At 35.6% G+C, this 21,647-nt stretch overlaps 1 protein-coding gene across 1 annotated transcript in view; it reads right to left on the reverse strand.

The window, feature by feature from the left end:
* The window catches only part of MAEL (maelstrom spermatogenic transposon silencer), a gene marked incomplete at its 5' end in the record, with an annotated part of 50,570 nt that overhangs the window by 25,843 nt on the left and 3,080 nt on the right, over positions 1–21,647 (reverse strand). The window contains 5 exons of the mRNA XM_082360932.1: positions 3,422–3,563; positions 3,683–3,737; positions 4,513–4,637; positions 19,816–19,857; positions 21,096–21,251. Coding sequence (XP_082217058.1) covers positions 3,422–3,563; positions 3,683–3,737; positions 4,513–4,637; positions 19,816–19,857; positions 21,096–21,251 — 520 coding nt within the window. The remainder of the gene's footprint in view (positions 1–3,421; positions 3,564–3,682; positions 3,738–4,512; positions 4,638–19,815; positions 19,858–21,095; positions 21,252–21,647) is intronic.

The following is a 21,647-nucleotide window of genomic DNA, read 5'->3' on the forward strand; positions in this document are numbered from 1 at the left end:
AAAATGTAAACCAACAGAAAAAATTTTCAACATGCAAGAACAGAGTTACTGCCATTCCCAAGAGCCCTTGATCAATCTACTAGATCAAGATTCAGCAAACTTTTTCTGTAAAGGCATCAAATAACACAACAGCCACTTATAGCTATAGGAGATATAATGAGACATACATGGAAACAGTAGTAATGAGACTTCACAGCACTCTCAATATAACACAGATCAAGTAGACAAAATATAAATAAAGAGATAAAGCAATTTAAACATAATAGTGTAGAGCTTACGGATACTTGTCAAATGTTGCACCCTGATAAACACATATTCTTCTCACATACCCACAAAACATTCACAAAAATTGATTATATATTTAGTTAGCAAAAAACTGCAAAACACTAGTAACTTCCATAAGATAGAAATATTATAAACAATACTTTGATCACAATGCAAAGACACTAGAATTTACTAACAAAAACCAAAAAAGCTTTCCATATGGACATTTAAAAGCCTCATATTAACTCCTGGGTTAAAGAGAGCTGAAACTACAGAATTTTTTTAAAAAATGACAAAATACTATGTCAACAACTTATGGGATGCACTGCAAGACATGTTTAAGAGAAAATTCACTGCACTATAAACACTTACCAATAAAAAAAAAACCCCAAATTAACTAAATACCGAGCCCAAAAATCTAAAAAAAAGAACCACAAAGTACCAAGAATATAAAAGCAGAAATGAATGAGGAGGAGAATAGAAAATTAGCAGATCTAATAAACTGTTGTTTTGAAAAAAATAGACAGTGCACTACGCCAGCATGACTTAGGGGAAAAAAGTAGAAGCACAAGTATATAAGAAACAATGAGATAAATAACCAGTGAAACAAGGAATTTTAAAAATTATAAAAGACTACTTAGTTTGCAGACTTAATTTTAAACAAATTTGGAAACGTATATAAAATGCATAATTTCCTAAGGAATTACAGATTACCAAAATTGATCCCATTAAAGTTAGAAAGCCTAATCAATTCAATTTTCATAGAAGAAACAGAGAAATTTTTGTGGGAACTGCCCCCCAAAAATTCACCAGTCCCAGATAGGCACAATCTGTGTGAGAAAAATTTTAAAACAGACTTGAAAGACCCAAAAGTAGATCTGAACAATGGGAAGACACCTCTTGCCTTTGGACAGAATTCAACATTATATAAAGATTTCAGTTTTCCAAGTTAATTTGTAAAGTTAATGCAATCCAAGGAACTTTATGGAGCTAGACTGAAGAGTGATACTTCTGAATATACTTTGTTTGAACTATGCTAATACATTCCACATTCAAAATATAATCAACAAAGATGGGCAAAACCAAAAATGGAATAAAACAAGCAAACAGACTTAACTATATTTCAAATGAATAATTTAACCACACTGAAGGAGAAAAAAAGAACCAACTCCAATAACTTCTGAACAAAGTATTTTGACTACTTTCAGACTAAAACAACTGAAAGAAGATTCTAAACTGTTAATATGCCTTTTTTTAAATAGTGGTATCACTTAATTCTAAAACAACTTAATGCATTCTAGGACTGGACAAACAAAAATGTTGAGCACCAGGTTTTTCCACTCAGAAGGGCAATACAAAAATGGAAAACTGGAAAACTCTATGGTTTTAAATTGGAATTGTAGGTTCAGCACGAACTCATGGTGAGATAAAGACAGAGGGAGAGAGAGAGGAAGGAGCAGGCAGGTGAGCCTAGCTGCATAAAAATGTTTATGAAAGGTATGTATACACATATATTTACTAGCTCTTTCCACTAAGGGGAACTAGAATCAATGACAGTCTAATAGGAATGAACACCCAGCACCCAGATTCTATCTCCTAAATGCACACTCTTCCTCTAAAAGGAATCAAGGCTCCTTGGAGAAATGGCTAATTCAAAGCTGAAGCAGGGAAAAGTACAAGATGAACCTGAAATATATGGAGCTGGAAAGCAAAGAAGCACTCAAAGAATGAGGCAGCAATGTAAAAAACAACAACAACAACAAAACCCAAACAAAGAGACCACTGCTTTGAAGGGACTTCCACTGGCCACAAAGGAAACAATCTGAGCATAAAAATAAGTTAGTAAGAGATTATGGCCCACTGAACAAGATATAGGAATACATGAGTCCATACTCATAAATAAATGAAAAAAAAGTCAGCAAAGAGGAAAAGCTCCTTACAGTAGAATGCTAACTAATAAATGTAGAAGCAAAAATCAGATTAGAAAACCATCATTTCACAAATACAGTAATAATCGACCCAGGCAAAAATCATCAATGGATGCTAAAACTAGCAGATTAAAGTCTGAGGAATAGATTATCTACCAAATCTCAAAGAATCTCCCAACAGAATATTAATTATAAGGTAAAAAACAGTAACTTTTCAATAGAGAAATTTGGCAGACACTATCTTAAGCAAATGATCAAAGTTGTCAGTAATGAGACTGATATCAGATGCCTCCAGATATGACACACTGAGAAGACAGATCACTTTTGTGGTACTCCTGCTAAAAATATATAACCTTAATCTAACCATGTGGAAATATAGGCAAACTCAAACTGAGAAACATTTTGCAAAGTAACTGGCCTGTACTCTTCAAAAAGGTCAAGATCATGAAAGTCAAAGACTAAGGAACTATTCCAGATTAAAGGAGCCTAAACAGACATAATAACTAAATGCAACATGTCGTCCTGGCTTGGATCCTAAAGTATTTTTTTTTTTTGGCTATAGAAGACATTATTAGAACAACTAGCAAAATATGAATATAGCTTTTAGATTAGACAGTAGTACTGTATCAATGGCAATATCCTGTTTTGATAACTGTATTGTGGCAATATACATGATCTTGTTCTTAGGAACAACACATTGATACTCAGGGGTGAAAAGGCATCATGATAGCAACTTGCTCTCAAGAGGCTGAGAAAAAGAAACAGTGTATATATATTTAGAGAAAAAGTTATAAATATATAAAAATATTAACAATTAGAGAATCTGAGAATGGTATATACAACTTCCCTGTACTAGAGTCTTGCAACTTTTCTGTAAGCCTAAAATTATTTCAAAATAAAAAAAACTTTCAATTTATTTCACATCTATATTTCTTATAACTACAAGAATTCTATGTAATAAAATGTCTATACAAATAAATACAAAATATTCTTTCATCAGTACAGAAATTCTAAGTGATAAAGCACTGTCAGTTTATTTGGTAGTTTTTTTTTATTGCTAGACGAAGTAACAATGTACCTTACAATCAATTAAATCTTATATTCAAGGAAATACAATGATTCCAAAGTTTCATAGGAAAATATTGTTTAAAAAGGCAAAAACTAATCATACCATATTTTTTCAGTTCAGAAAAAAGTCAGCATCACTATCACAAAATCACTATAAATACCTTGTGTGGCTAGAATAATCCCACATGGCCACATCTAGGAGGCTCCGAACCCAGGTCTTAGAGGGCTCCTTGAGAAATTTTTGCTGGTAGATCCCTACTACAAGATCCTCTACAGTGAGAAGTTCTAGATCTTGCCTGATTCCTTACATTGGTAAACAGAAACACACATACAATTAGTAAGTTTTGGTACACAGAACATGCACATCAAAATGGAAACACAGATATTAAAATGCATTTGAGCAGTGACCCAGTTTAACTTACCTGATGACTTCTCCATATGCTTCAAACACCAGTTGACTCTGGCTCTATCATCAGACTGGAGAAGGGAAAAAAAACTTACTTATTTTCTCCTATCTTCTGTTACTTTTAATTAATGTGGTCCTTTCAAACTGGGGGTAGGGGAGGGTGGAGGGGTAAGGATGGTGAGAAGGGAGAGACTGAAGAGTCTGTGACAACTAAACAAGAACTGTAAAACAGAGCAACATATTCTAGAAAATACTGCTAATAATAACCAGTTATGTTCATAAAGCAATGTTAATATACTTTCTGAACAGCAAGTGAGACTTAGGGTAAGCAAATGAAGAAACCAATGTTCAGAAAAAGATAAATAAGGTGATTTGTGTTCATGGTGACACTAATAAACAGTAAGGTTAAAACCCAATTCTATGACACCTAGCCTAGAAGAACTTAGACAAAACAAATAATAAAGATTACAAAAAGAAGATCAAGGGACTGCTACAAAAACAATTTTGAACAAACAATTCTCTTGCCTAGGAGGCGAAGATAGGTGTACAGACTAGAAATCCATCCTTCAGAGTAAAAACAATTGAAGATATTTCAGAAGGAGGGACTAAAAACATGAGATCGACCGAAGCTGAAATACATTCAGTTTTTGCAGTCTTCAAAATCCCTCCAATACCAGAGAGATTTAGAAGAAAAAGCATTATACCTAATTATATTCAAAATAAGAACGAACATACATATTTTAACACACAGCTAATACAGAGGCGAAAGTTATTTCTTTGGGTATCTTTCATGGATCTTTTGGTTTCTAAGTAATGACTTAAAAGAAATTCTTATGTTGAAATTACCTTGCAGTAGACAGGTGGCCAGTTCCCTGGATGTGGATGAATGAATCTATAAAGGTTTTGTAACACAATTGCTTGGTCATGCCCAGATTCAAAGTTTGAAATAGGAATCTTGTGACTAGAATCACCTGAAGGAAATAAAAAGTAGGTAGGAGTTAAAAATCTGACTAAGACAAATATTATGGAGTAGGTATAGAAGGGTACAGGAAGGGAGTAGTGGATAACTCATATTTAAGCACTTGTACCAAGCCTGCTTATGGTTAGGTACTTTACATATTTTATCCCATAATCTCATGAGGTAGATAATATACACATATTAGAGAAGAGATAACTGAGAAACACAGAAGTTAGCAGTAAGTTAATAGCTGGTGAACAGTGGAGTCAGGACTCAAACCGAGGTTTGTTAAGTGAAAGAGCCTATATAGTGTTTTCACTATTCCTATGTGGCCTTTCATGAATCTGGTTTATTAATAAGGCTGGAGACCTTGATAGTAATGACTGCTTTTTAAAAGACTGTACGATGAATACTTCTACTTCAGGTAAAATATGGACCAAGTAATTCAGACCAAACTTCCCACAAAAATTTAGGATGTCAAGAGCACCTTCAGTAGCAAGGAATTATTAGATCAAGATGCAAAATATTATAAAATCCAGAGAGGTGAGTCTAGCTCTGGGGGCAGTGTTCCCCCTGGAGTCATTTGCTAATTCCAGAAGAGGAAGTTTAATGGCTGAGAGTGTGCTTCTGACAGATTGGGGGCCTGGTTTGTGAGACCCCAGGTGTCTAGAAAAAGGAAACAAAAATCCTCTCTGGAGGAAGAAAACATCACTATAAACCTCATGAAATCATTTTTTCCCAAATAGTCTATGTGAATAACCAGGTAAACAAAGAAAAAAAATGAGAACCAAAACAAAGTTAATAGAGATCTAAAGGTAGTCCAGATGCTGAAGTTACTGGACACAGATTTTAACTAATCATAATCAATTTTAAAAATTCATAATCAAATTATGAATTTCAGCATAAAACTGGAAACTATAAAAAAGAATGCTCAGAACTCCCTGGTGGTCCAGTGGTTAGGACTTGGCATTTTCACTGCTGGCACCCTGGGTTCGATCCCTAGTCAGGGAACTAAGATCCCACAAGCTGCAATGTGCAGCCAAAAAAAATGCAACAAGAGTTCAATTTCTGATAATGACTGACTAGGGAAAGCTGAACATATGAAACGCCTGCTTGAAAGCACTGCAGAGATATAAATGTAGTGAGGAATTATGGGCCCAAAATCTTAGAAAGAATGAAATCCTGGAGAGCTGAATCTGGCACTTGAGTTTGTTGGTAATTTGGGCATTTATCAACTCTAGAAGAGGAGATATAAAGGCTGAGAAACTCAGAAATTTTCAACACATCTAGAGCTATAAAGAATTAAAAATATTACTCCAATATTACCTGTGTATATATAAAAATTTATAAATTAAAAAATATTCAACTGTCTTCTGGCCTCCACTATTTATGCTGTGAAGTCAATTATAAATTTTACTGATGATTCTTTGGTGGTAATATGTCCACCTTCCTCCTCTTTTTTTTAAGTAAAGACCAACTAGAAAGAGACTGACTCTCATAAGTCTGAACCCAATTTTAAATTATCTCAATATCTGAAATTAGATTAAAGCAACCTGAGATGGATAGTTACTCCAGATTTCTGCCAGAAACAATCGTAAATCTTTGGAGAGGAGTAACAAGTTTTCATATGTGCTGTTCAGCACTCAAAAATGACCAGATATAATAAGACAACTGAAAACTTGATTGAACATCAAGATAACCAACAGACTATAAAAATACATCCAAAAAAAGATCCCTGTAATAGGGTTATCAGACAAAAAACTTTAAAATAATGAGGCTTATTATGTTCAAGGAAATGAAAAAAATACTGATAACTTCAACAGAACCATAAAAAAGAACCAAATGTAAACTCAAAAATTGAAAACACATTCCTCAACCCATTTTAGGATGGCAAAATAGCCTTGATAATAAAACTGGTTAAGATTAACCTCAGGCTTTAACACGAACGCACAAATCCTAAAACAAAATATTAGCAAACCAAATCCAGCAATTTATTTAAGAGTCATAGAGTGATGATGTTGGATTTGTTCCTGAAATGTAAGGTTGGTTTATGATTAGCAAATCACTATACAGACAAGAGACACAAATCATCTGAGATCCAGAAAGAGTATTCATTAAAATGTGCAACTGATATCTCTAGTGAAACCAGAAACGGAAGGGAATTTCTTTATCCTAATAAAGAATACATACCAAAACTAAGAAAAAGAGAAAAGAACACTACAGCAAACAGAACACTCATTGGTGAAAGATTAAAAACTAGAGCTCATAACCAGCACACTAAGACAGAACAAGTTTTAAATTTTTTAAGTAAAAGATACAGATTAGAAGAGTCATTTCACAGATGTAAGGAAATCTGTTAAAAAAACAAGAGTTTGGCAAAGGTGGGATAAAACCAAAACACAAAAGTAAACAATTAGAAAATATAATTTTGAGCTATCCTGTATAATAGCAAGAAAAATGATAAGCTGTAACTAATAACATTAAGATTCTGGAGAAAATTATAAGACTTTATTACAAATGACTACACATCTGAAAAATAAAAGAGTAGCCCCATATTAACATAAAGAATCAATATCATGAAGCTGTCAGTTCTCCGCAAAATGATCAAAAGATTTAAAGATGATTCAAAATACTGAGATTAGTTTCTCTGGACAGAGGACAAGATGGCAAAGTAGAGGGACCTGAGCTCACCTCCTCCCACAAAAACACCAAAAATCATAACTAAATGCTGAACAACCAGCAACAAAGGACTGGAACTGATCAGAAAAAAATATTCTACTTCCAAAGACAAAGAGGAAGCCACAACTAGGTGGTAGGAGGGATGTATTCACGATATAATCAAATCCCATACCTGCCAGGTGGGTGAAGCACAAACTGGAAAATAATGATATTGCAGAGGTTCTCCCACAGGAATGAGAGTTCTGAGCCTCACGTCAGGCTCCTCAGTCTGGGGGTCTGATATTGGGAGAAGGAGCTCCAGAGCACTTGGCTTTGAAGGCTAGCGGGGCTTGATCACAGGAGCTCCACAGAGCTGGGGGAAGCAGAAACTCCACTCTTGGAGGGCGCACACAAGGTATCATGTGCACCAGGACCCAGGGCAAAAAGCAGCGACTTCATAGGAGCCTGGGCCTGACATACCTGCTGGTCTTGGAGGATCTCCTGGGAGGTGGGGGCAGCTGTGGCTCACTGCAGGGACAAGGGCGCTGGTGGCAGAGGTGCTTGGGAGTGCTCATTGGTGTGAGCTGTCCTGGAGGCCGCCATTCTGACACCAAGACCTGGCCCCACCCAACAGTCCAAAGGCTCCAGTGCTGGGATGCCTCAGGCCAAAAGAACTAACAGGGCAGGAACACAACCCCACCCATCAGCAGACAAGCTGCTTAAAGTCTTCCTGAGCCCAGAGCTGCCTCTAAACACACCCCTTGACACAGCCCTGCCCACCAGAGGGACAAGACCCAGCTCCACACACCAGTGGGCAGGCACCAATCCCTCCCACCAGGAAGCCTGCACAAGACTCTTAGACTAGCCTCACTACCACGGGGAAGACACCAGAAGAGGAACCACAAACCTGAAGCCTATGGGGCCGTAAACACAGAAAGTTAGACAAAATGAGATGGTAGAAGAATATGTTCTAGACGAAGGAACAAGATAAAAACTCCAGAAGAACTACTAAGTGAAGTGGAGATAGGCAATCTACCTGAAAAAGAATTGAGTGTAATGATAGTAAAAATGATCCAAGATCTCAGAAAAAGAATGGAGACACAGACCAAGAAGACAGAAGAAATGTTCAACAAAGAGCTAGAAAATATAAAGAACAAACAGAGTGGAACAATACAATAACTGAAATGAAAAATACACTGGGAAGAATCAACAGCAGAATAAATGAGGCAGAATAATAGATAAGTGAGCTGGAAGACAGAATGGTAGAAATCAATGCCACGGAACAGAATAAAGAAAAAAAGAATGAAAAGAAATGAAAACAGTTTAAGAGACCTCTGGGACAACATTAAATGCACAAACATTCGCGTGATTGGGGTTCCAGAAGGAGAAGAGAGAGAGAAAGGACCTGAGAAAACATTTGAAGAGACAGTAGCTGAAGAATTCCCTAACATGGGAAAGGGAACAGTCACCCTAGTCCAGGAAGTGCAGAGAATAAATCCAAGGAGGAATGTGCCGAGACATATTAACCAATTTGACAAAAATTAAAGACAAAAAGAAAATATTAAAAGCAACAAGGGAAAAGCAACAAATAACATACAAGAAAATCCCCATAAGGTTATCATCTGATTGTTCAGCTGAAACTCTGCAAGCCAGAAGGGAGTGACATAATATACTTAAAGTGATGAAAGGGGAAAAACCTACAACCAAAAATACTCTACCCAGCAAGGTTCTCATTCAGATTTGACATAGAAATCAAAAGCTTTACAGACAAGCAAAAGTTGACAGAATTCAGCACCACCAAACCTGCTGTACAACAAATGCTAAAGGAACTTCTCTAGGCGGAAAAGACCACTTCCAGAAACAAGAAAATTACAAATGGGTAATCTCACCAGTAAAGGTAAATATACAATAAAGGTAGGAAATCATCCACCTACAAATATGGTATCAAAACTAGCAATCCTGACATGAGGAGAGTACAAACACAGGACACTGGAACTGCATTTGAAACTGAGAGACCAGCAGCTTAAAACAATCTTGTATGTATATAGACTGCTATATCAAAACCTCATGGTAACCTCAAACCAAAAATCTACAATAGATATTTACACAAAAAAGAAAAAATCAAACACAACACTAAAGAGTCATCAAATCACAAGAGAACAAAAGAGAAAGGTTAGAAAAAAGACCTACAGAAACAAATCCAAAACAACTAACAAAATGGCAATAAGACCATACATATGGGTAATTACCTTAAATGTAAATGGATCAAATGTTCCAACCAAAAGACACACCCTGGCTGAATGGATACAAAAACAAGACCTATATATATATTGTCTACAAGAGACCCAATTAGGATCTAGGGACACATACAGACTGAAAGTGGTGAGAGGATGGAAAAAGGTATTCCATGCAAAAGGAAATCAAAGGAAAGCTGGAGTAACAATACTCGTATCAGACAAAATAGACTTCAAAATAAAGACTGTTACAAGAGACAAAGAAGGACACTACATAATGATCAAAGGATCAATCCAAGAAGATTTAACAATTATAAATATATATGCAGCCAACACAGGAGTGCTTTGATACATAAGGCAAATGCTAACAGCCATAAAAGAAGAAATCGACAGTAACACAATTAAGAGTGAGGAACTTTAACTCCCCACTTAAATCCATGAATAGATTATCCAGACTGAAAATCAGTAAGGAAACACAGGTCTTAAACGACACATTAGACCAGATAGACTTAATTGATGTTTGTAGAGCATTCCATCCAAAAGCAGCACAATACTCATTCTTCTCAAGTGCACATGGAACATTCTCCAGGATAGATCACGTGCTGGGCCACAAAGCAAGCTTGGGTAAAGTTAAGAAAACTGAAATCATATCAAGCATCTTTTCCAACCATAACACTAGGATATTTAAAAAAATCAACTACAAGAAAAAAACCTGTAAAAACCAAAAACAATCAGAGGCTAAGCAATATGCTACTAAACAACCAATGGGTCACTGAAGAAATCAAAGAGGAAATCAAAGTATACCTAGAGGCAAATGAAAATGAAAGCATGACTATCCAAAACCTATGGGACTCAGCAAAATCAGTTCTAAGAGGTAAGTTGACAGTAATACAATCTTACATCAGGAAACAAGAAAAATCTCAAATAAACCACCCAAACTTATACCTAAAGCAACTAAAGGAAAAAGAACAAACAAAACCCAAAGTTAGCAGAAGGAATGAAATCATAAAGATGAGAGCAGAAATAAATGAAAGAGAGACAAAGCAAACAACAGAAAAGATCAATGAAACCAAAAGCTGGTTCTTTGAAAAGGTAAACAAAATTGATAAGCCTTTAGCCAGACTCAAAAAGAAAAAAAGGGAGAGGGCTCAAATCAATAAAATTAGAAAGGAAAAAGAAGTTAACAACAGACACCAAAGAAATACAAAAGATCGTAAGAGACTACTACAACCAAGTGTATGCCAATAAAATGGACAACCTAGAAGAAAGGGACAAATTCTTAGAAAGGTACAATCTCCCAAAACTGAACTAGGAAAAATAGAAAATATGAACAGACCAATCACAAGTATTGAAATTGAAACTGTGATTTAAAAACTCACAACAAACAAAAGTCCAGGACCTGATGGCTTCACAGGTGAATTCTATCAAACATTTAGGGAAGAGTTAACACCTATCCTTCTGAAACGCTTCTAAAAAATGGCAGGGGAAGGCATACTTCCAAACACATTCTATGAGGCCACCATCACCCTGATACCAAAACCAGACAAAGATACCACAAAAAAAGGAAATTACAGGCCAATATCACGGATGAACATAGACGCAAAAATCCTCAACAAAATACCAGCAAACCAAATCCAACAATACATTAAAAAGATAATACACCATGATCAAGTGGGATTTATCCCAGGGATGCAAGGATTTTTCAATATCCACAAATCAATCAGTGTGATACACCACATTAACAAATTGAAGAAGAAAAACCACATGATCATCTCAATAGATGCAGAAAAAACTTCTAACAAAATCCAACACCATTTATGATAAAAACTCTCCAGCAAGTGGGCATAGAGGGAACATAACAAACCCAACATCATACTCAACGGTGAAAACATGAAAGCATTTCCTCTAAGATCAGGTACAAGACAAGGAGGTCGACTCTCCCCACTTTTATTCAACATAATTTGGAAGTCCTAGTCACAGCAATCAGAGAAGAAAGGAATCCAAATTGGAAAAGAAGTAGTACAACTGTCACTGTTCACAGATGACATGATACTATACATAGGAAATCCTAAAGATGCTATGAGAAAACTACTAGTGCTCATCAATTCGATAAAGTTGCAGGATACAAAATTAATACACAAAATCTTTTGCATTTCTATACACTAAGAACAAAAGATCAGAAAGTGAAATTAAGGAAACAACCCCATTTACCATTACATCAAAAAGAATAAAATACCTAGGAATAAATCTACCTAAGGAGGCAAAAGACCTGTACTCTGAAAACTATAAGACACTGATGAAAGAAATCGAAGATGAAAAACAAACAGATGGAAAGATATACTGTGTTCTTGGACTGGAAGAATCAATATTGTCAAAGTGACTATACTACCAAAGGTAGTCTACAGATTCAGTGCAATCCCTATCAAATTACCAACAGCAGATCTAGAACAAAAGATTTAAAGTTTGTACAGAAACACAAAAGACCCTGAATAGCCAAAGCAATCTTGAAAAAGAAAAACAGAGCTGGAGGAATCAGGCTCCCTGACTTCAGACTATACTACAAAGCTATAGTCATCAAAACCCTATGATGCTGGCAAAAAGACAGACTTATAGATCAATGGAACAGGATAGAAAGCCCAGAAATAAACCCACGCACCTATGATCAATTAATCTACGACAAAGAAGGCAAGAATATATCATGGAGAAAAGACAGTCTCTTCAATAAGTGGTGCTGGGAAAACTGGACAGCTACATGTAAAGGAATGAAATTAGAACATTCTCTAATACCATACACAAAAATAAACTTAAAATGGATTAAAAACCTCAATGTAAGACTGGATACTATAAAAATCTTAGAGGAAAACATAGGCAGAACACTCTTTGACATAAGTTGCAGCAATATCTTTTTGGATCCACCTCCTAGAGTAATGAAAATAAAAATAATAAATAAATGAGACCAAATTAAACTTAAAAGCTTTTGCACAGCAAAGGAAACCAAAAACAAAACAAACAGACAACCCACAGCATGGGAAAAACATTTCCAAATGAGGCGACCAACAAGGCATTAATCTCCCAAATCTACAAACTGCTCATGCAGCTCAATATCAAAAAAATAAACAACCCAATCAAAAAATGGGTAGAACCCTGAATAGCCAAAGCAATCTTGAGAACGAGAAATAGAGCTGGAGGAATCAGGCTCCCTGACTTGAGACTATACTACAAAGCTACAGTAATCAAGACAGTATGGTACTGGCACAAAAACAGAAATATAGACCAATGGAACAGGATAGAAAGCCCAGAGATAAACCCACGCACATATGGACACCTTATCTTTGATAAAGGAGGCAAGAATATACAGTGGAGAAAAGACAGCCTCTTCAATAAGTGGTGCTGGGAAAACTGGACAGGTATATGTAAAAGTATGAAATTAGAACACTCCCTAACACCATACACAAAAATAAACTCAAAATGGACTAAAGACCTAAATGTAAGGCCAGACACTATCAAACTCTTAGAGGAAAACGTAGGCAGAACACTCTATGACATAAATCACAGCAAGATCCTTTTTGACCCACCTCCTAGAGAAATGGAAATAAAAACAAAAATAAACAAATGGGACCTAATGAAACTTAAAAGCTTTTGCACAGCAAAGGAAACCATGAACAAGACCAAAAGACAACCCTCAGAATGGGAGAAAATATTTGCAAATGAAGCAACTGACAAAGGATTAATCTCTAAAATTTACAAGCAGCTCATGCAGCTCAATAACAAAAAAAACAAACAACCCAATCCAAAAATGGGCAGAAGACCTAAATAGACATTTCTCCAAAGAAGATATACAGATTGCCAACAAACACATGAAAGAATGCTCAACATCATTAATTAGAGAAATGCAAATCAAAACTACAATGAGATATCATCTCACACTGGTCAGAATGGCCATCATCAAAAAATCTAGAAACAATAAATGCTGGAGAGGGTGTAGAGAAAAGGGAACACTCTTGCACCGCTGGTGGGAATGTAAATTGATACAGCCACTATGGAGAACAGTATGGAGGTTCCTTAAAAAACTAAAAATAGAATTACCATACGACCCAGCAATCCCACTACTGGGCATATACCCTGAGAAAACCATAATTCAAAAAGAGTCATGTACCAAAATGTTCATTGCAGCTCTATTTACAATAGCCAGGACATGGAAGCAACCTAAGTGTGCATCGACAGATGAATGGATAAAGAAGATGTGGCACATATATACAATGGAATATTACTCAGCCATAAAAAGAAACGAAATTGAGTTATTTGTAGTGAGGTGGATGGACCTAGAGTCTGTCATACAGAGTGAAGTAAGTCAGAAAGAGAAAAACAAATACCGTATGCTAACACATATATATGGAATCTAAGAAAAAAAAAAAAAAGGTCATGAAGAACCTAGGGGTAAGACGGGAATAAAGACACAGACCTACTAGAGAATGGACTTGAGGATATGGGGAGGGGGAAGGGTAAGCTGTGACAAAGTGAGAGAGTGGCATGGACATATATACACTACCAAACGTAAAATAGGTAGCTAGTGGGAAGCAGCCGCATAGCACTGCTATGCGAGATCAGCTCGGTGGTTTGTGACCACCTAGAGGGGTGGGATAGGGAGGGTGGGAGGGAGGGAGACACAAGAGGGAAGAGGTATGGGAACATATGTATATGTATAACTGATTCACTTTGTTATAAAGCAGAAACTAACACACCATTGTAAAGCAATTATACTCCAATAAACATGTTAAAAAAAAAATGGGTAGAAGGCCTAAAGATGTATTTCTCCGAAGAAGACATACAGATGGCCAAAAAGCACGTGAAAAGATGCTCAACATCACTAATTATTAGAGAAATGTAAATCAAAACTACAGTGAGTTATCACTTCACACTGGTCAGAATGGCCATCATCAAAAAGTTTACAAACAATAAATGCTGGAGAGGGTGTGGAGAAAAGGGAACCCTCCTACACTGTTGGTGGGAATGTAAATTGGTACAACCATTATGGAGAAGAGTATGAAGGTTCCTTAAAAAACTAAAAATAGAGCTGCCATATGATCCAGCAATCGCACTCCCAGGCATATATCCAGAGAAAACCATAATTCAAAATGATACATGCACCCCAATATTCATTGCAGCACTATTTCGAATAGCCAAGACATGGAAGCAACCTAAATATCCATCGAAAGAGCAATGGATAAAGATGTGGTACACATATACAATGGAATATTACTCAGCCATAAAAAAGAATAATATAATGCCATTTGCAGCAACATGGATGGACCTAGAGATTATTATATTTAGTGAAGTAAGCCAAAGACAAATATCATATGATATTGCTTATATGTTGAATCTAAAAAAGAAAAATGATACAAATGAACTTACTTACAAAAAGATTCATAGCCTTAGAAAACAAATTTATGGTTACCAAAGGGGAACGGTGGGGGGAGGGATAAATTAGGAGTTTGGGATTAACATATACACGCTACTATACATAAAATTGGTAATTAACAAGGACCTACTGTATAGCACAGGGAACTCTACTCAGTACTCTGTAATAACCTATATGGGAAAAGAATCTGTAAAAGAATAGACATACGTATAACTAAATCAGTTTTCTGTGTACCTGAAACTAACACAATGTTGTAAATCAACTATATTCCACTATAAAATAAAAATTAAAGAAGCAGCTGTGGTATATATGTATGCACAGGACTACTACTCAGCCACAGAAAAGAACACAATTCTGCCATGTGCAGCAACGTGGATGGAATTGGAGGGCACTATGCTAAGTGAAGAAGCCAGACAGAGAGAGATCAATACTGCATGACATCGCTTATACGTGGATCTAAAAAAACTAGCGAATATAGCATAAAAGAAGCAAACTCACACATATAAAGAACAAACCAGTGGCTACCAGTGGGAGAGGTGCAATATAGGGGTGGGGGAGTGGGAGGTACAAAGTATTGGGTGTAAGACAGGATCAAGAATGTATTGTACAACATGGAGAATATAGCCAATATTCTGTAGTATCTGTAAGTGGAAAGTAATCTTTAAAATTGCATAAAAACTAAAAATTTAAAAATATAAAAATATATAAACACCCCCTTAAAAAAAACCCAAATCCTGAGATTAGAATCCTGTGATTCCAAATCCTGAGATTCTAAATCTCAACAAGCTTTTTGTGAAGCATGATAAACTGATTCTGAATTGTATGTGGAAAAGCAAAAAGAATAACCATAATATTCCAAAAGAACAAAGTCAAGTAAATATGATCAAAATATCGTGTTTAACATATGACATGGGCACCAAAACACAAGCAGGTCGATAGAACAGAAGATATCAGAAAGACTCATGCATAAAATGAAACGTGATGTGATACAGGTGGCACTACATATGGGGAAAAAGTTGATTATTCAATAAATTATGCTGAGACAACTGATTATCCACATGTGAAAAAAACAAAACTGAATCTCTACCTCACACATCATACATAAGTCAATTCCAGGTGGAATAAGAACTTGGAACTATAGAAGAAAATAAATATATCTTCATGGCCTTCAAGTAGAAGGGAAATCTTAAATAAGACCAAAAAACCCCACAACCATGACAGAAAAGATACATTTACTGAACTAAAAATAAAAACTTGTTCATTAAAATACACCATAAAGAGTAAAAAAATGCAAGGCACAAACTGCAAATAGGTATCTGCACACAATTAAAACAATCAATAAAAACATATATTATAAACTTCCATAAACCAATAAAGATGAAAAACAATCCAATGGAGAAATGGGGAAAAGACAATGTTGAGTTAAAAAAAATACAAGTAAAGAAATATATACAATATGTTATATAAAAGTTCAAGCAGAATTAAATACATCATTTAAATATGTATTTATCATAAAATTATTTATAAAACAAAGGAAATAACACAAAATTCAGAACAGTGGTTCTCCTAAGAGGGAGGATGAAATCAGGGAAAAATACAGGGGTCTTCAATGATAACAGCAATGTGCTATTTCTTCAGCTGACTGACCAGCAGGTGCACTGCTGATCATTAATATTCTTTCCACCTTAAGTGAATGTTATGATTTTTTTGTGTGTGTATGAAGCTTCATTTTAAAAGCTGATAGACCTTTTGTACAGGAAGCTGAAAGCAGTTTCTAAGGCTTTGCTCCTTTTAAAGCAGAGCTTCTCTCTCAAAAATCATTAATTAGTGAAATAGATAGAAGCAGAGTTCCTCTGGGGAAGTGTAGGAGCATGAGATGGGCCCAAACCTCCTACCCGCTCCCCACTCCAACACACACATACAGAACCTGCACTCCCCTTCAGAGGAACATACTGGTTGGGGGGGAAGTCTGTATCAAAATCTCTTCCAATCTTGAAATTCTGCGATATTATGTGCTAAACCATAATGCCCATGACGCCTTCGCTTGATTTCACTTGTACATACTTCTTAAAAGGCCAGATAGCACAGGAGCATTTGAAATATCTACATGCACATTCCTTAACTTCTAATCAAATTGTAACCACATGTAAACTTGCTTCAGTGTGTTACTGTATGAAACACGGTCTTTTCCTAAATATCAGTTTGATTACACTAGCCCGGGCATTTTTAGTTATTATGTCGACATAACTGTCACTCTAATACACTCATTTGTCTTATTTAATTGGCACATTTCTCAGGGTTATCAAATTGGCAATTTAAGACACGCTTATATTGGTGAGCTCCAAGGATCTTAGGTTTCCTGAATGAAAAACATTGTGCTCAGTTTTAATTAGTCTGAAAAAAAACTCAAGAAAACACTCCTAGACTCCTTAATAGGTTTGTTTCTAAGAAGCACACTTTCTATACAAATTGTGAAATTTTTTGTTCTAGTTCTGTGAAAAATGCCATTGGTAGTTTGATAGGGATTGCACTGAATCTGTAGATTGCTTTGGGTAGTATAGTCATTTTCACAGTGTTGATTCTTCCAATCCAAGAACATGGTATGTCTCTCCATCTGTTTGTATCATCCTTAATTTCTTTCGTCAGTGTCTTATAGTTTTCTGCATACAGGTCTTTTGTCTCTTTAGGTAGGTTTATTCCTAGGCATTTTATTCTTTTTGTTCCAATGGTAAATGGGAGGATGCTCAACATCGCTAACCATTAGAGAAATGCAAATCAAAACTACAATGAGGTATCACCTCACACCGATCAGATGACCATCATCAAAAAATCTACAAACAGTAAATGCTGGAGAGGGTGTGGAGAAAAGGGAACCCTCTTGCACTGTTGGTGGGAATGTAAATTGATACAGCCACTATGGAGAACAGGATGGAGGTTCCTTATAAAACTAAAAATAGAACTACCATATGACCCAGCAATCCCACTACTGGGCATATACCCTGAGAAAACCATAATTCAAAGAGAGTCATGTACCACAATGTTCATTGCAGCTCTATTTACAATAGCCAGGACATGGAAGCAACCTAAGTATCCATCGACAGATGAACGGATAAAGAAGATGTGGCACATATATACAATGGAATATTACTCAGCCATAAAAAGAAATGAAATTATTTGTAGTGAGGTGGATGGACCTAGAGTCTGTCATACAGAGCGAAGTCAGAAAGAGAAAAACAAATACCGTATGCTAACACATATATATGGAATCTAAAAAAAAAAAAAAAAAAAAAGGTCATGAAGAACCTAGCAGGACAGGACAGGAATAAAGACACAGATGTAGAGAATGGACTTGAGGACATGGGGAGGGGGAAGGGTAAGCTGGGACGAAGTGAGAGAGTGGCATGTACTTATATATGCTACCAAATGTAAAACAGATAGCTAGTGGAAGCAGCCACATAGCACAGGGAGATCAGTTCGGTGCTTTGTGACCACCTAGAGGGGTGGGATAGGGAGGCTGGGAGGGAGACGCAAGAGGAAGGAGATATGGGGATATATGTATATGTATAGCTGATTCACTTTGCTATAAATCAGAAACTAACACACCATTGTAAAGCAATTATACTCCAATAAAGATGTTAGAAAAAAAAGAACCACACTTTCTGTTAATCAGTTAATTTGGAAAGACTGTAAAAATAAGCCTTTAAAAATGATTTTTTTAAAAATTTAATCAGAAACAAAATAAACAGTAAAGGGACATTCTCACAAATGAGTGTTCTGGTACATAGGGATTCCAATGCACTCATGAGATGAACAAACCAGAAAAAGAACTTAAGTAAAAATGTGAAATTAATTCACCAGCTAAGTTTCTATTTTTGGTTTTTACCACTACCTATTTCGTCAAATAACCTCAGACAATGTAACACTTGAGATTAGCTAGGTTCACACCTCAAAGTTACAACAGAATTTTTATTCTATAATTTTTTTCATTCAAAGCAACAAACTTACTAAAAAAAATTGCCTTAAACTCCTTGTTCCAAGGCCTACAGCCCTGATCCCAGGCAAACAAAAAAGGACTAGTACATATTTTTCACTAAGACTGGAAAAAACTCAAAGGACATAACCAAAAATGAGTCTAAAATATTCTCTTCATTTATAAAGAACAATATTATAAGTGTTACAAAACAGCTGCTTGTTATGGCAGATTTGAAAAACTTATTTCTAATTTCAAACCCTTCTACCGGCTAATTGTCTACATTTTAAAGAAAAAAACCTGACATTTTGAATAAAACTTAAAAAGCAAACCTATTATCAATGATTTTCATTTTAATCAAATAAGAAACTGGTTAAAATCTAGTTTCTAGAAAAGAGTACAAGAGCTTAGATATACACAGTCACATCCTTTGGTTGCAAAATACTTAAAATAGAAACCCGTTTTCCTCATCTGAAAAATTAATTCATAGCTGTTTTGCTGTTTAACATTCTGTTATGTTTTGAAGTATCAACTTTTTATCCCTTAATTTTGAATGGATATTCCTGTGAATGGCCCTAAATCTAGGTAACCTGACACCAGTTAAAAGACCTACCTATGCACCTGGCCAGTAAAAGCCGCTGATCTTCAAGCCAAAGGATATAAGCAGAAAAAAGAAGAAAATAAAAACACAATCTCCATAAAGGGAAAAAGATATTATCCTTTCATTCTATATAATTTTAAAGTTTTTAAGGATTACATACACCATCTACCACTTCTATGAAGATTCTCCGACAATAATTTAGGTTATTCTTCCCCCCAATCAATGTTTTATGTATCTGTTTAAAGCAACATCTTAACCAGGTACGCACGTATTCAATGCCTATATTCTACCCCATTACTTTATACTTACTTGCAGCCTGACAATGAAACCGAAATCCTCGTGGAATTTCACCTGTAATACAAAATATTTTACTGAGAGAAGCAGAAATCTGGAAACTCTCTGGTTGTGCTACAGTAATATTCCACAGGATAACCAAATCATAACATAGGTACTTGTTACTGCTATGTAAAATTACAGAAGATTAAACCCTCATAGAGGAGTTTTTTCCTAACCAAAGGTATTATGACTATCAAAGAATCTTGGTATATTGTCTAAGCTACTTTAAAAAGCAAGTTATTCCTCACAGAGAAAGAAATACTAGGTAAAGAAAACTTGTGCTAAAGGAATGTTAGCCAGGGGTCCACGAACAGGCCACAGGGATTCATGAGGCCCTTGATATAGCAAGGTATTTACGTATTTCTCGGAGGGAAAAAGTCTCCAAATTCTATTTTTTAATGTTTTACACCCGTACAGAAAAAAGTAGTTTTTTGACATGTCCTAAGCAGCAACTCTCCTAAGTGTAAGTAGGAAAATTTTTCTTGTTATCTGAAAACAAGGAAAAGTACTGGACTGTCCTAATGAATTTTAAAGCAATTGATAAAACTGAAGATGAAATTCTTCTTTTCCCAACCTCTTCTCCTTTACTCTTCTCCCTACACATTCCTCCCACTTACCTTTAAAGGTATAGTGCTCCCTTAACTACTATCTACCAACTTAGGAATTGAATCAAATCCTATGTCTTCATTACTAATTGCTTTTGATGGGGTGGAGTAGTAGGAAGAAAAAATAGTGAGAATACCCGAGAGCCTATTAAATACTAGGCTATTTCCATACCTTCTCATGTATTCCTTAGAACAGGCCTCCAATAGGCATTATCCCCAATTTATAGATGAGCTAATAGGTTCAGAAAGGATAAGTACTTTGCTCAAGGTTATAAGGCAATAGCAAGTTAAAAACTAGTGACTGTGGAGGTGAAGGATGGGGTAAAGAAAGAAAAGAGCAAAGGTATAAGAAGCCTTCAGAAATTTCTAAGATGTAAGACCGCAAATAAGCAAATAGCAGGCTACACATTTTTCAAGCATTCTATCCACCCAACTCTAATGCTTACTTGAGGTTAAAAGACTAAACCAAAAACTCTGTGTCAACACTTAGTTCTTAATAGTTTTTCATCCAATTATTATGAAGTCCTGTGTTACATTTTAAGAACTTACCTACACAACAGCTTTTAATAAAAACACTATTATCAAATAAGGTCAATATAAAAAACATAACTTTTAAAGATATAGCATCTACTCTAACTGGCCACTTACCAGGATTTATAAAGCTGTGGAAATCTGCCATAATACCTTCTTGGAGAGAATATTTAACACAGCCTATTTCACAAGGGAGGAAGCGCTGTTCACAGTGAGGAGGTAGCTCGCCATGGCTAAAAATGTTCAAAAAATAAAAAATGCCTCCAAGGAGAGCTTTAAAAAAAAATAATAGAAAGACAACACGAACAGATGAGCATTTCGCATTTACCCCTTTGACAAAACCAAAAGATTTAGAACCTTTCTCCTTGTGTTCCTATATCCCTAAATGAGCTGGAAAAGAGAAAATAAATCAGCTATACCAGGTAAATTAATCAATTTTCATAATTACACTTATCAAGGATTAAAGTAGTAACCACTCTGTGCATGAAGGAACAAAATTATTCAAACTTGCAGCCAGCTCTACATAATTTAGCTGTACATAAGCCCTGAATCTCAGGAATGACTTAAGAAAAGCTGTGACCCATACTCAAAAAATATAAGGGCTAGGGAAATAAAACCAAGTACAATCAGTGTAGAAAAACTCTGATATAAACTATGGACAATTTAGTT

This window comes from Balaenoptera borealis (genome assembly GCF_965194805.1).
Source record: "Balaenoptera borealis genome assembly, chromosome: 1".
Taxonomy (NCBI): domain Eukaryota; kingdom Metazoa; phylum Chordata; class Mammalia; order Artiodactyla; family Balaenopteridae; genus Balaenoptera; species Balaenoptera borealis.